We start from the raw sequence: 14,119 nt of genomic DNA, 5'->3' as shown, positions 1-14,119 counted from the left end.
AGCTGGACAATAGAGGGCAGACGGCAGCTAGTGCAGGGCCCACCGTGTCCCTCCTGACATTGGAACACCAAAAACACTGACATTAGAACACAAACTTCTTCTGGAGCCTTTTCCCTTTGGAAATTTCCAGTTGTAAACCATACTGACTTTAATCTGAAGTGTCAGAAAGGTTGCCCAGGAGTCTGGGAGCCAACCAGCTGAAAGCACATTTGTATGGAAGTCGGGGTGAACAAAATAGAATTCAGAACATTTTTTGAGATTTATGCCAGTGGTGAACTTTTCCGGGAAACGTGACAAAAACTGACCCTCTTAGGCAAAAAAGCACTGGGTCTTATCATAATTAATTTGTATTCTTACTGAAACATAAACTTGGGGAAATAGTGAAGGGGAAGAACAGCACATGTCTTATTTCTTTACCAGGCAAAACAAGGGCTGGAGGAGGCTCCCGTAGAGTTTAATGGGCAGCTTTATGTATTTATATGCTTTGACTGGAGCTAAAGAGGTCTGTGCCACACAATGGGCAGTTTCTAGTTGGATTTTAAAAGAAAATAACTTTGATCATTTCAAAAGCAATGAAGCCTGATGCAGCGCAGAGAAAAGAAAGCGGTAATTTATGGCTACCATTAAGGACACAAAGACAAAGGCGGAGGGAACGTTTCACTAAGTGAAGATTTACAAATGTGTAAAAACCATCCTTATGACCAGAAATAGCTGAGTGTCTCTCTCGGAACCAAACAAAAGGGGATAGGAGGGAGGGGCAAAAGACAGAAAAAGGGATGCAACCTGCCTGCCTTCACTGAGGGATGAAAAGGTCAAAAGAAAAACAACCACAGAAAAGTTATTTTCTCAGATTCTCCATCAGGCAGCCGCACTAGCAATGAAGGCGCAAAGAGGCATTCTTCGCATAGACCCATAGGCATGGGAAAGACAGGGGCAGCAGATGGGGGTTGGGGGTGGGAGAGGTGGGGGTGTGCTACAAAGCGGGGTGCCCTGGAAAGGGGATGGACCCTAGGAACACATGTTCTTGTGCATGAGCTATGTGGGAGTTTTTTGTGACATTTATTTTTTTCTGATTACCAAAGGAGTGTGTGTGTGTGTGTGTGTGTGTGTGTATCCACTATTCATATACATTCATTATTAAATTTTCTCCTGTAAATATATACACGTGTACATACAAACATACATGTATATGCATGCATGTATGTATATGTATGCATAGGAGAAAATGTAATAAAACCCCTCAGTATGGGGCACCTGGGAGGCTCAGTGGGTTAAAGCCTCTGCCTTCAGCTCAGGTCATGATCTCAGGGTCCTGGGATCGAGTCCCGCATTGGGCTCTCTGCTCAGTGGGGAGCCTGCTTCCTCTGTCTCTCTCTCTCTGCCTGCTTCTCTGCCTACTTGTGATCTCTCTCTGTCAAATAAATAAATAAAATCTTAAAAAAAAAAACCAAAAAAAAAAAACCAACCCTGAGTATGGTGTTCAACAACAGCATCTCAGAATCGTTGCTACATTTGTTCCTGGAGTGATGCTGAGTGTAGTGGGCTCATGGCAAGAGGCCGTGTGGGACATTCCTGTATGCATGTGTTCCCTTGTAAGGACTGTCTTGCTTGGAGGGCTGGCTGCCAGGAGCTGCCTGTATTTGCAGCTGGCCAGACCTGATGTTTATGAGTTCAGGTGGTCATAGACACCACGTGTGACCCAGGCAAAACTGGTGCTGTCTCCTGTCCCTGCTGACTCACCTTTGACTGCTAGCCCCCTTTCTCTTCACCTTTTAGGCTGTCCTATAGATACATTTAACCAGTGTTAAGTGAGATGAACAATTTCTACTGTGGCCCAGCGGTGTACCAGAGAGGAACTTTGTGTAAGTAAGCACGCTGCAGGGCCGTGGAACCAGTGGGCCCCTGCTTGGGGCTGGGGATCACAAAAGGCCTGGCTTGGGCAGCATGGAGAAGGGTGCAGCGTGCATGAGAAGGTGAGCAGCAAGCTGAGGTGGTCCTCTCCTCAGGTTCCTGAGGGTCAGAAGTATGTGGAATTCCTCACTCCAACCACATTACCCTTCTCAAATGGAGAGTGGGAAAGCCCAACAGGTGGCTTTAGGGTTTGGGGGACTGTAAGATTCTGAGCTACACAGGACACTTTCTGCGAGCCTCCTGTGGGAATAGACAGAGTGCTATCTGTCCCACAAGAGGGACTGGGTCAAGTTGTAGGACACTGCAAACAGGCAAAGCACAAGGCTCTGAGGGCTGGAGTGGGGCGGGGGTGAGGGAGCCGGCGGTTTGGTGACGGGGCTTGGGGCCTGCGCTGGGGCCACGGGCCCTCCCGGCCAGGCTGGCAGCCGCCCTCGGGCCACCGCGGCCGCGCCCCCTCCGCCCAGCGCCCGGAGGGGGAAGGGAGGGGGCCGGGAGGGGCGGCACTGCCCCCGCGCCGCCCGCCCGGCCCGGCCCGGGGAGGACCGTGTGAAAATGAGGCCCGGGGCTCGGGGGCCGGGCGGGGCCGGGCCTGGGGTGTCAGAGCACAGCGGGCAGGGCGCCCGCACACACCTCCCGGAGCCGCCGCCACGCTCGCCGCCTCTGCCCGCAGCCGCCGCGCCATTCATGGGGGGCTTGGGCCGCGGCTGTCCCGGGACCGCCCGGGCGCTGCTGCTGCCGCTGCTGCTGCCGCTGCTGCTGCCGCTGCTGCTGACCACCGCCATCCCGCCCGGCCGGGGCCTCTCCCCGGGACCGCCAGAAGGTGAGGCCAGCACCTCCCGGGCCTCGGCACGCACCTGGCAGGGCGGGCGGGGCCGGCGCCGGGACGCGGTCCTGGGTCCCCCGGTGGGATCGCGCCGGGCGGGCCGGGGTGGGCTTCGCTGCGGGAGCTCCGCGTGGCCCCCGCTCTCTTGGGGCCTCACCCGGTGGCCCGGCCACGGCACCACGACTGCTTGGGCTAGAGGCCCAGGGCCTGAGGGTCGCCGCCCGGCCTCGGACCCGGGGCCCATGACAGTTCTCGCCCCAGTCCCGCTGCCGGGTGTTCCCGGAGAGTCGCCTGCTGGGCCGACTCCCGCCCACTGAGAAGGACGGAGGGCACCCAACTCTCGGGGTCCAGCTCCTCATTTGTGTAGATGGGGAAACTGAGGGTCCCGGCCGCGGTACCTCCGTGAGGTCCTGGCAGCTTTGCTCCTTCTTTCTTCTGGAGCCAGGAAGTTCTGTAGGCTTCAGGGTGGGCTCTGGTTTTTTCTCTGAGAAACGGGCACGGGTTGAGGATCCTGTTTTATCCTGAGCCTTAAGCCCGAACAAACCCGGATTTCCCCCTGCGGTGGGAGATAAGTCCTCTGGACGTGCTGCACTAACTGAACTTGCAGTATTTTCAAAACTTTTGTTTTTTAGTTAACATCCTGGAATGGTGTCAACCCAGGAAATACTTCAGCCAAGGCCTGTTTCCAGGTTGAGAGGGTGGGCAGCGGTTGATGGGGTGTGGAAACCATTCCCACTTTGCGCCATCTGAGAGCTCAGGACGGTGAGCTCAGAGCCCAGGGCGAGCTTTCCCCACGTACCTCCACCGCTGAGAAAGCTGACACTGCTTGTTCTCAGGTTTTGGTTTTTTTGTTACAGTTTGTTTTGTTTTTGCCAACCTGGTCTTTTCCTTCAACGGGCATTTATTAATGCCTAATCATGTGCCAGGCACTGTGCTTGGCATCAAGGATGCAGTCTGTAATCAGGACACCATCTAGAGGGGAGGACTGGCAGGAAAGCAGTGACAATCCTGTGAGATATGTGCTATGAAAGGAGATAAATATGACAGCAGGTTGTGGGGGATACCACCTACACTGGGAGATCATGATGGGCTTCCTGGAGAAGGTAGATTGGAGCTGAGTCTTGCAGATGAATAGAAAGGGTGTGTGGGGGAGTAGTCTGGTGAGAGGGAACAGGCTGTGCCTGGGAACAGGAGGCTGGAAGTGGAATGGTTCATCCCAGGGTCTCCTGAGGAGTTTAGCGGGTGAGGAGTGAAGTGGGTTGGGCTGGCAGGAGGTGAAGCTAGAGAACAGCCTAGACCAGATCAGGAAGGGCTTGGAGTACCGTACCAGGAGCTTGCTGTGCTCTTTTGCAGATGTGGACGAGTGTGCCCAAGGGCTGGATGACTGCCACACCAACGCCCTCTGTCAGAACACACTCACCTCCTACAAGTGCTCCTGCAAGCCTGGCTACCAGGGAGAGGGCAGGCAGTGTGAGGGTAAGCAACTTGGGGACCCGTGGTAAGTCGACCAGCAGGTGAAGGCCCCCACCCCCTCAGTTCATGTGGTGGCCACTCATTGTGGTAAAAGTGCTCCTCCCCTGCCCCTCAGGTCATATCCCCATCTTCTGAAGTACATTTCAGACCTTTAGAGCACTAGGAATATCGGGTCTTCCCTAGAGCTGATCATATAGTTCCCCTTACCCCCCAGGAAGTAGTAAATTTCTTTATATTAACATATAATATATTATTTGCCCCAGGGGTACAGGTATGTGAATCGTCAGGCTTATACATTTCACAGCATCACCATAGCACATACCCTCCCCAATAGATCATATAGTTTTATGTGGTTCCAAAATGCCCTTTTGTCTAGCTTGTGAAAGGGAAAAGAGGTGCTTTGGCGTTTTTGGTCCTACTCATTTTGGGGTCAGAAAGTCAGCAGCCCTATGGATCAGGACAGCCACTTCTGCCCCATCCTGGGGCAGTTTACACCCTTGCCCTGAGTCTGAGGGTGGGAGTTCTGCCTTCCCCTGCTGGCTCTGGAGGCTCCATTTTGCTCATGGCTTTGGGCTGTTTGGTGTTGTGACCTCCCAAGCTTTAGAGTTATACCAAGGGCCTGCCTCATTTGGAGCTGCGTGCTCGTACCTGAAAGGTGTGCAAAGGGGTATTTTAAACCCTTAGAGTTCTAGATCTTTGAGCCAAAAGTCTGGACTCTGCCATCTTGTGTTCTGGACCAGTGTCAGGAACTCTGAAATTCAGAACTATCCAGACACTGGGCACTCATTGGAAGAGGCTATTCTTGGGAATGGAATCATGGCATGTTGGAGCTGGCAGGGCTCTTCTCTTTCAGGGAGCTCTGAGCCATTACCATTTCTCAGATGTGAGACACTGAGGCCCCTGAGGAATTGGGAAAGGGACTTGTGGCCATAACCGCAGAGCTAACCTGCAGGTTGAAGAAAGTCAGATGTTTACCGTAGCTCTGTCCCTGGACCCATCTCTCTCTTTTTTTTTTTTTTTAAGATTTTATTTATTTATTTGACAGAGATCACAAGTAGGCAGACAGGCAGGCAGAGAGAGAGAGGGAAGCAGGCTCCCTGCTGAGCAGAGAGCCTGATGCAGGACTCTATCCCAGGACCCTGAGATCATAACCTGAGCCGAAGGCAGTGGCTTAACCCACTGAGCCACCCAGGCGGCCTAGACCCATATCTCTTATATTCACTCAGCATCCTGATATCCTTCATTGGTGGGTAAGAAATCCCAATATTTATATTTTTCTTTGTGCATGAGAAGCAAAACTTGCTTCTCCTATCAGAGGAGGCGTGCTCGCAGTCACATTTACAGTGAATGAGGTTGGTAGCCTATCCTTAGAGCCCTTGTGTTTCTCTAAGATCATGTCCTCCCAGAGACAGGCAACCATCTCTCTCTTTCTGTCTTTCATCATGGGAAGCCAAAAGGCTACCTCTCTCTGAAACTTCTCTCCGCCAGTTCCTCTCTACCACATCCTCACTGTATTAAATACTAAACTTACAGTACTGGAATTCGCACATGTTCTTACCCTGTTTGGGGGGGAAATGTTTACTTTTTCACTGGTGTTCTAGTCACTGAATAGTCTCTGGGAGTGGGGGTGGGTGCAGAAACTGCCATGGGTTCTTTGAGATAGAGTACATATTTAGCAAATGATGTGGAATGACACGTAGAAAGAATTTCCTTATTCTTAGCTGTTGAGCTCAACATATAACACATGAAATTGAGTCACTGATAGTTTATCATTGAAAAGTCTACTATTTAGTTTAAAATAATGATGACTGGAGTTGTTGCTTTTATGTATTTAAATTGGCTTTAAAATAATAATAATAATATATATATTGTTATTATAAAAAGTCAAACAATACAGAAAATATATGAAATAGTAAATTAAAGACCCTCTTATTCCTTTATCCACAGGTAATCACTGTTAACAGGGGTATATATTCTTTGTAATGTTATTTAAAACGAAAACACCAGAGGGATATGATCTTTTACACACTTGTAATACTTTTGAATACCTACAAAGCTAGTGAGTAAGGATGTCCCTGTTTGGTTCAGATTTCTTGGCACAAACATTGGGAAGCAGAAACTTTCTTCCAAGAAAGAAAAGGTGAGAAAATAAAGATTGCAAGAGTTCGAAGATGTAGGTTTTTAAAGATGTAACTCTTTTATGTGCGTTCCATGGCTCACTCATTTAAACCTTTTGGGTCCAACCCTGGTATCATTTCTGTTGTGTTTATTGTCAGCTTCACTGCTGCTGTTTAAGTATAAGGATAGGAAGTGGGTTTGCCCAGAGTGGCCAGAATTTTATCCTCCATAGTTTTTTCTGCCAAAATGTTGGAGGAATGAAAATATGGACCCTGAATAAGTATTTTAAAAATACTATAATTCCAAAGTGGCTTTGAAGAAATGAAGTTTTATTCTAAATGGTCTTTGTTTATATCCCAGACTTTGGAGATGGGATATTTCAGCGGTCAGTGTTCATTGTGTTGTTCTTACTTCTCAATCTAGGGAACTGAATCAAATTTAACAAGGATGGATCTAAACTTGGCCTTTGTATTGAGGAGCTGTTTAAAAATTTTTTTTTTTTAATTTTGGAATGGTTTTAAATTTCATGAAAGTTGCAAAAATAGTGCAGAATTCACACATGACTTAAGCTTATCTTACCCTGGTGTTAACAGCTTATATAACCATAGTACAATATCAAAACCAGGAAATTAACATTGGCTCAATACTTCAAGCTAAGCTATAGACCACAGTCAGATTTCACCAGTTATTTCTTAATGTTCCACCCCCAGACCATTCCAGTTCAGAGTCCCACATTACATTTAGTTGTTGTGTCTCCTTTGTCTCCTCCAACCCTGACATGACATGTCCCATTACTGGTGATATTTAACCTTGATCCCATGATTAAGATGGTTTATCCTGGGTTTCTCCATTGCAATGTTACAATTTTTTTCATTTTGCAGTGAACACACATCTTAGGGCAGATACTTTTAGTCTGTGTTAATATCCTGTTTCAAATCTTTGCCCACTGATTTTAGCATCCAACTGTGGATCTTGCCTATAACAGTTATTACTGTGATGTAATAATTGGTAATTTTATATTTCCCTCATCCCTTATACATCTGTTAATTGAGATTCTTCTGTAAGGAAGGTCTTTTGCTTCTCCCCTGTTTATACATTGATTTATGCATTTATGCCCAGATGGACTCATGGGTATTTAATTATATGTATAATAATTTATTTGGGGCCCAAATTATTCCAGCTTTACCCATTGGGCACTCCTTCACATTGTTTCCTATGTCCTTTTGACATGCTCTTATCCTTTTTTGAGAAATTCCTGGTTTTCTGGTACCATAAGATACCATAGACTCCTCTTGTATTTTCCCTTCCCCGACCCTGGAACTAAGCACTTCTCCAATGAGCCCCGGTTCCTTTGATTGGAAAATGGTGCACAGAAGCCAAGATTGGTATTCTCATTGTTACTGGGATGTCATTGCTCCTAGGCTCTCTCAGTACACAGATCTAAGAAATCTAAGTATGGGGCGCCTGGGTGGCTCAGTGGGTTAAGCCACTGCTTTCGGCTCAGGTCATGATCTCAGGGTCCTGGGATCGAGTTCTGCATCAGGCTCTCTGCTTGGCAGGAAGCCTGCTTCCCTCTCTCTCTCTGCCTGCCTCTCTGTCTACTTGTGATCTCTCTCTGTCAAATAAATAAATAAAATATTTTTAAAAATACTTAAAAAAAAAAAGAAATCTAAGTATGTATCCTAACCCATATATATATATATACATTTATTTATAGTTATTCCTTGTATATATCTATTTGCATCTATATTAAAAACAATGGCTTACACTGATGCTTTGGATTCCAAAGCAATGCCACAAAATCTGAGCTCCCTCTTTGTTTTTTCATAACTTCTTTCTCCAACAGTGAAAAAGATGACTTTCATTATCTGCAATACAGTTAATTACCTGTTTGTTGAGTCCAAGTATACACATAAATAATCTACAAAACTACTATTCCATAGCCTTGAAAGTCAAGTAAAACAGATTTATTAGTTGGAGTACAGTATCTGTATATAGCTCTTTTTATTTATAGCCTTACAACATTCAGTCAAGATGTTTTTCAAAGTTACTTGGCTAGTACTTTTCTTCTACATATCCTTCAGTGTGATTGTTACTCATTTGTTGTATAGCTAAGTTCATTTGTTTCTCTTTGTACCCTGTTTTTATCTGTTCCCCTCCCCCCACCTCTGTATACTGGTTGATTGTATGTATGTACATAAGTACATAAGTATGTCCTTATGTATGTATGTATGTATTCATGAGTATATCAGTATGGTTCTGAGATTCAGAACTATACAAAATGGCATACACAGAGAAGTATTACTCCCTCTCCCCATTCCTGTTGCCCTGTATCTCATTCTTCCTTTTCAACCTCTTCCTACACACCATGGATCACCAGTCTCTCTAGTTTCTAGAAGATAAACCAGGTTTATCTTCCCTGGTTCCTAATTTTGCAAATAAATGTGTATTTTCTTTTCTTTTCTTTCTTTCTTTTTTTTTAGAGAGAGAATGAGAGAGAGAGAGAATAAGTATGAGTGAGTGGGGGAGGGCACAGGGAGAGGGAGAGAGAATCTTAAGTAGGCTCTATAATCTGTGTGGAGCCTGACGTGGGACTTCATCTCACCACCCTGAGATCGTGAAATCAAGAGTCAGATGCTTCAATGAATCTTGGAACACTGAAAAAATTAAATTAAATTAAATTTAAAAAAGAGAGACAGATGCTTAACTGACTGAGCCACTCAGGTGCCCTGATAAATGTGTATTTTCTTTTGAACTACTTTAGTGAATTCTAATTTACATACCATGAAATCCACCAATTCAAAGTAAGTATACAAATAATTGATTTTGAGTAAATTAGCTGAGTTGTGCAACTATCACATAATTCAATTTTCAAACATTTTCCTCTTCTTAGTAAGATCCCTTATTCCCAGCCCTGTTCCGGACAACCTCTAGTCTACTTTCTCCCTCTACAGATTTGCCTTTCTGGATATTTCATATAAATAGAATCATACAATATGTGATCTTTTGCTTTTGACTTCCTTCACCTACCATGTTTTCGAGGCACATCCATGTTGTAGCCTGTACTGGCATTTTATTCCTTTTTATTGTTGCCTAATAGTCTATTGAATGGGTATACCATATTTTGTTTATCCATTCACCAGTTGATGGATATGTAGGTTGTTTCCACTTTGGGGCTGTCATAAATAATGTTGCTATGAACATTTACCTGCAAGTCTTTGTGTGGACATAATTTTTCATTTCTCATGAATATATACCTAGAAATAGAAATTTCTAGATTGCATGGGAAATTTATGTTTAGCCTTTTAAGAAACTGCTACACTGTTTCCAAAGCGTCTGTGCCATCTTACTTTACCATCAGCAATGTATGAGGGTTCCCATTTCTCCACATCCTTTTCAACATTTGTTATTGTCTTTTTATCAAAACTGTTCTAGTGAGTGTGAAATGGTATCTCATTGTGGTTTTAATTTGAATTCCCATAGTAATTAATGATGTTGACTGTCTTTTCATATGCTTATTACCCATTCCTATATCATCTTTGGTGAAATGTCTGTTCAAATCCTTTGCCCATTGTGAAATTAGGTTGTTTGTCTTTTTATTGTTATGAAAGTTCTTTGTAAATCCTTTATGAGGTATGTGATTTGCAAATATTTTCCACCAATCTGTGGCTTGTCTTCATTTTATTTATTTATTTATTTATTTTGTGTGTGTGTGTGTGTGTTTTAAGATTTAATTTATTTGTCAGAGAAACCGAGAAAGAGAGCACACACAAGTGGGGTGGGCAGCGGGCAGAGGGAGAAGCAGGCTCTCTGCTGAGCTTGGCAGGGAGCCCAATGTGGGACTCAAACCCAGGACCCTGGGATCATGGCCTGAGCCAAAGGCAGATGCTTAACTGACTGAGCCACCCAGGCATTCCTTTAAAGTTTTAAATTTTTATAAACTCTGATTCATTAATTTTAAAATTTATGAATTGTATGTTTGATGTTGTAGCTAAGAAATCTTTACCTAATCCAAGGTCTTGGATTTTCCTCATGAAAGCTTTATGTTTTATCTTAAAGGTTTTATAGTTTTATCTCTTACATTTAGGAGCCTGATCCATTTTGAGTTGATCTTTGTGTAGGTGTGAGTTAATGGTCTAAATTCTTCTTTTTGCATATGGACATTCAGTTGTCTCAGCACCGTTTGTTGAAATGACTGTCATTTCTTCAAAAAAAATTGCCTTAGCTCTCTTGTCTACAATCAAGTGACCACAGATATATGATGGTTAATTTCTGGATTCTCTATCCTGTTCCATTGATCTGTATGTTTTTCTTTATGCCTGTACCACACTGTCTTGATAACTATAGCTTTTTGGTAAATGAAAGTCCTCCAAATCAAAGGGAAGTTCTGCTTTTTCAATATTGTTTTGGTTCTTCTTAGTCTTTTGCATTTCAGTATACATTTTGGGATAAGTTTGTCAAGTTCTGCCAAAAAGTGCTCTGGAATGTGTGTGTTTTTCATATTCTCCGATTTTTTTTGACATGATAATAAACTACAGATACTCTTTTCCATTTTGATTTTTTAACTTAGTAGCATATCCTAGAAATCACCCCAAATCAGTTCAGAGATTTTTCTCATTCCTTTTTTTTTTTTAATAGCTGCACAGTACTTCATCGAATAAATGTACCATAGTTCTTCAACTACTTTCCTATGTGTGGGCAGTTAGGTTGTTTCTAGTATTTTGTGATTACAAAGAATACTATAGTGAGTAACCTTATGCATGTTATTTTTCCCGTTGTTGGAGACGTATCTTGAGGGTAGATTCCTGGAAGTGGGATGACTGGTTAGAGGGTAAATACTTCTATCTCCATCCTAAGCAATGGCCCCTTCTTTACTTCTTACTTACTTCGCCCTCACTTCTGTTTTATTCCTCAGACATTGATGAATGTGAAAATGAACTCAACGGAGGCTGTGTCCATGACTGTTTGAATATTCCAGGCAATTATCGCTGCACTTGTTTTGATGGCTTCAAGTTGGCTCATGATGGTCATAATTGTCTTGGTAAGGAAAACAGTTGGAAATGTCGGTGCTCCTTCACTTATCAGCTGGTGCTCTGCCCTTTTGCTTCCTTTGATGAAAACATACTCATTAAAACAAAAAGGGGATCAGAGATTTGTGTTTCCTGGCCCCCTAGAAATCACACTCTCTGACAGAAAACCAGTTAAAGTGTTTCAGTTTTTATGGGATCATTCATGATATAAATTCTCCATTAGTCTAAAGAGACAGACATCATTGTTATTACTCATTTCTAGCATTGACTTGTCCCCTTTAAGACCTTTGGTCTTGATTTGAAAGACTTTAACCATTTCTTTAACGCTGTAAGTATCTCTGTCCTAGAATTAGGTAAAACTGCTTATTCTGAAAACTCAAATGTGTGATTGGATCTCAGTTAGGTAACCCTGCCACCACCACCTTTTGCTTAAGAGACTAAGAAGTTCAAATAGAAACTTTCCATTAACAACCTCTTTTGACTCTACAAAACAGAACCATCTGTTGGAGTTTTAGTCCTGGAGTTAGGGACTGCAAAGAGCGTTGCTTATGGTGGTTGCTTATGCTGGGAATAAAACAGAATTCAGAACTAGCCAGCAACTGGATGGGGCTGAGTGGGCTGGGTGTTGAATAGTCTTAAGGGATACAGCACACGTGGCAGACAGGTGTTTGTGGTCCATTTGCATTTTAAGGCTGGTGCTATCAGTTGTATAGAAGGACATCCTGGGAAACAGATGGCATTAGGGTCCTTTGACACTGATGACCCTTTGTGTGATTAACCTGCTGATGTCTGCTTGGCTGACCAAGGAGTAACTTGAGCTAGGCCCTGACATGGAGGGGATAGCTATTGAGATGCTCCGTTATAGTACAGGGGGAATGGCTGTTCGATTAAACATAAAAGAGGTCAGCATAAAAGCCACTGGATAAGTACAGACAGAACTCGTTTTTCAAGTGGTGGAGAAGGAAAGACTTTTTTTTTAAAAAGGTTTTATTTATTTATTTGAGAGAGAGGGCGAAGTAGGCTCCCTGCTGAGCAGAGAGCCTGATGTGGAGCTTGATCCCAGGACCCTGAGATCATGACCCAAGCCAAAGGCAGAGGGTTAACCCACTGAACCACCCAGGCACCCCAAGGAAAGACTTTCTCTCTGGAAATCAACCCTTGTATGTTGTTTATCCTACTTCAGTGTCCCCTGGAACCCCACGCTGATATAGATTCTGGCCCTTCCTGTTAGCACCCTGTGTGAGAGATCAGTCTTTGGGCCAGAACACTTGGCCTTGCAAGCAGGCAGCTGTCAGGAAGATTTGATTGAAGGCCAAGGCCTCACTAACCCCTTTGCAGACTGCCTAGGGCAGTCAGGACCTCAAAAAGACACTAGAGAGCCAATTCTGAGAAAAGCAGTCAATTGAGATTAATTAAAAACTAAAAAAAAAAAAAGAAGAAGAAGAAGAAGTCACTTTCAGTGTGTAAGTTTTGGGGACACATGCTGTATGTTTTATTTTACCATTTTTCTGGGGGTGAATCTCACATTTCCTTTTGATTTGCCAAAAGTGCCATTTGCAGGAATTTATGCCTAAGGGCAGATCCAGTCATCTGGCTGGGGGAACGAGTGAGCTTCCTAGGAGCAAACCATCCCAGGGTGGGACCTGGGTCAGGTTGGGTCGGGTGGTTCTCAGTCAAGGCCGGCTCAGAAGTCCTGAGGCCGGGAGTCTGTCCTTGCCCTGGCTGCTAACACAGGTATTTCAGCAGACTATCTTCATTTCCCCTCCTTGGGGTGTCTTTGTGGCCTTGGTAGCAAAGATCTGCCTAGCAGAAATATCATGAAGATATGCTGAGTGTATCTGAAGGGGCTAAGGATTCTTTAAAGGAAGTAGTGTGATAAGAAGAGCAGGACCAGCAGACACAGAGATTTCTGTGCCAGTTAGACTTGGAAGGGCTGGGGCACCTGGGTGGCTCAGTGGGTTGGGGCATCTGCCTTCGGCTCAGGTCATGATCCCTGGATCCTGGGATTGAGCTCCGCGTCGGGCTCTCTGCTCAGTGGGAAGCCTGCTTCCCTTCCTCTCTTTCCGCCTGCCTCTCTGTCTACTTGTGATCTCTGTCTGTCAAATAAATAGACTTGAAAGGACTGAAGTATTTTGTGACATGGAAGCTCAGGGCCAACACTTTTCAGGAGCAGCACTTTCTTGCATTCCCTGGGCTGACCGCGATCCTCTCCTCGGCCCCTCACCACAGATTAGCCACAAATATATTCGCCAGAATATACACAGTGCACATACCACTTAACTCTGGCACCAGACCCAGAATGCTCCAAGGTCCTGAATGTATGGGAGCCTGAGAAACACAGCTCTTCCGTGTAGCTCTCCTTCCTGAATTCAGTTTCCTTTTATTGAGCGTCTAGGAGTGCTTTCTAGTTATTCAGTGTTGTGGCAGTGGTTCTTAACTCTGGCTGCACGTTAGAACATTTTAGAAGTTTAAAACAACACCATTGCCTAGGTCTCATCCAAGACTAGTTACCTTAGTATCTCAGGAGGTGGGGTCCCGGCATCTGGGTCCTAATGCGCAGCCAGGGTTGAGAAGCAGTGTTTTGCAGTCTGGTGAAACTGACCAAGCAAGTGATACCTATTTGTGCCTGGGAACATGCACACTTTTTGTATTAATTCAGAGTACAATCCCCCAACTCAGTGGAACATTTCTAATGGCTTTAGAGAAAGGAATGGTAGGTTAAGTGTAGGGTGGTGAGTGGCAGCTCAGAGGGGAGCTCACCTTG

General features: G+C 44.7%; 1 protein-coding gene across 4 annotated transcripts in view; it reads left to right on the top strand.

Moving 5' to 3' along the window:
• The first annotated feature begins 2,435 nt into the window (after positions 1-2,435).
• Positions 2,436-14,119, top strand: part of SCUBE2 (signal peptide, CUB domain and EGF like domain containing 2) — a 70,099-nt gene continuing 58,415 nt past the window's right edge. For 2 of the 4 annotated variants that reach the window (XM_059135562.1, XM_059135552.1), the window contains exons 1-3: positions 2,437-2,731; positions 4,088-4,210; positions 11,241-11,366. In XM_059135562.1, the coding sequence (XP_058991545.1) occupies positions 2,464-2,731; positions 4,088-4,210; positions 11,241-11,366 (517 nt within the window). In that variant the 5' untranslated portion in view covers positions 2,437-2,463. Of the gene's footprint in view, positions 2,732-4,087; positions 4,211-11,240; positions 11,367-14,119 lie in introns of all 4 variants that reach the window. The other 2 variants (XM_059135570.1, XM_059135580.1) reach the window with 2 other exon arrangements.

Source organism: Mustela lutreola, chromosome 1 (assembly GCF_030435805.1).
Source record: "Mustela lutreola isolate mMusLut2 chromosome 1, mMusLut2.pri, whole genome shotgun sequence".
In the NCBI taxonomy this organism is placed as follows: Eukaryota; Metazoa; Chordata; class Mammalia; order Carnivora; family Mustelidae; genus Mustela; species Mustela lutreola.
Note: the sequence above shows the minus strand (reverse complement) of the source record. Positions and strands in the feature narration are given on the sequence as shown.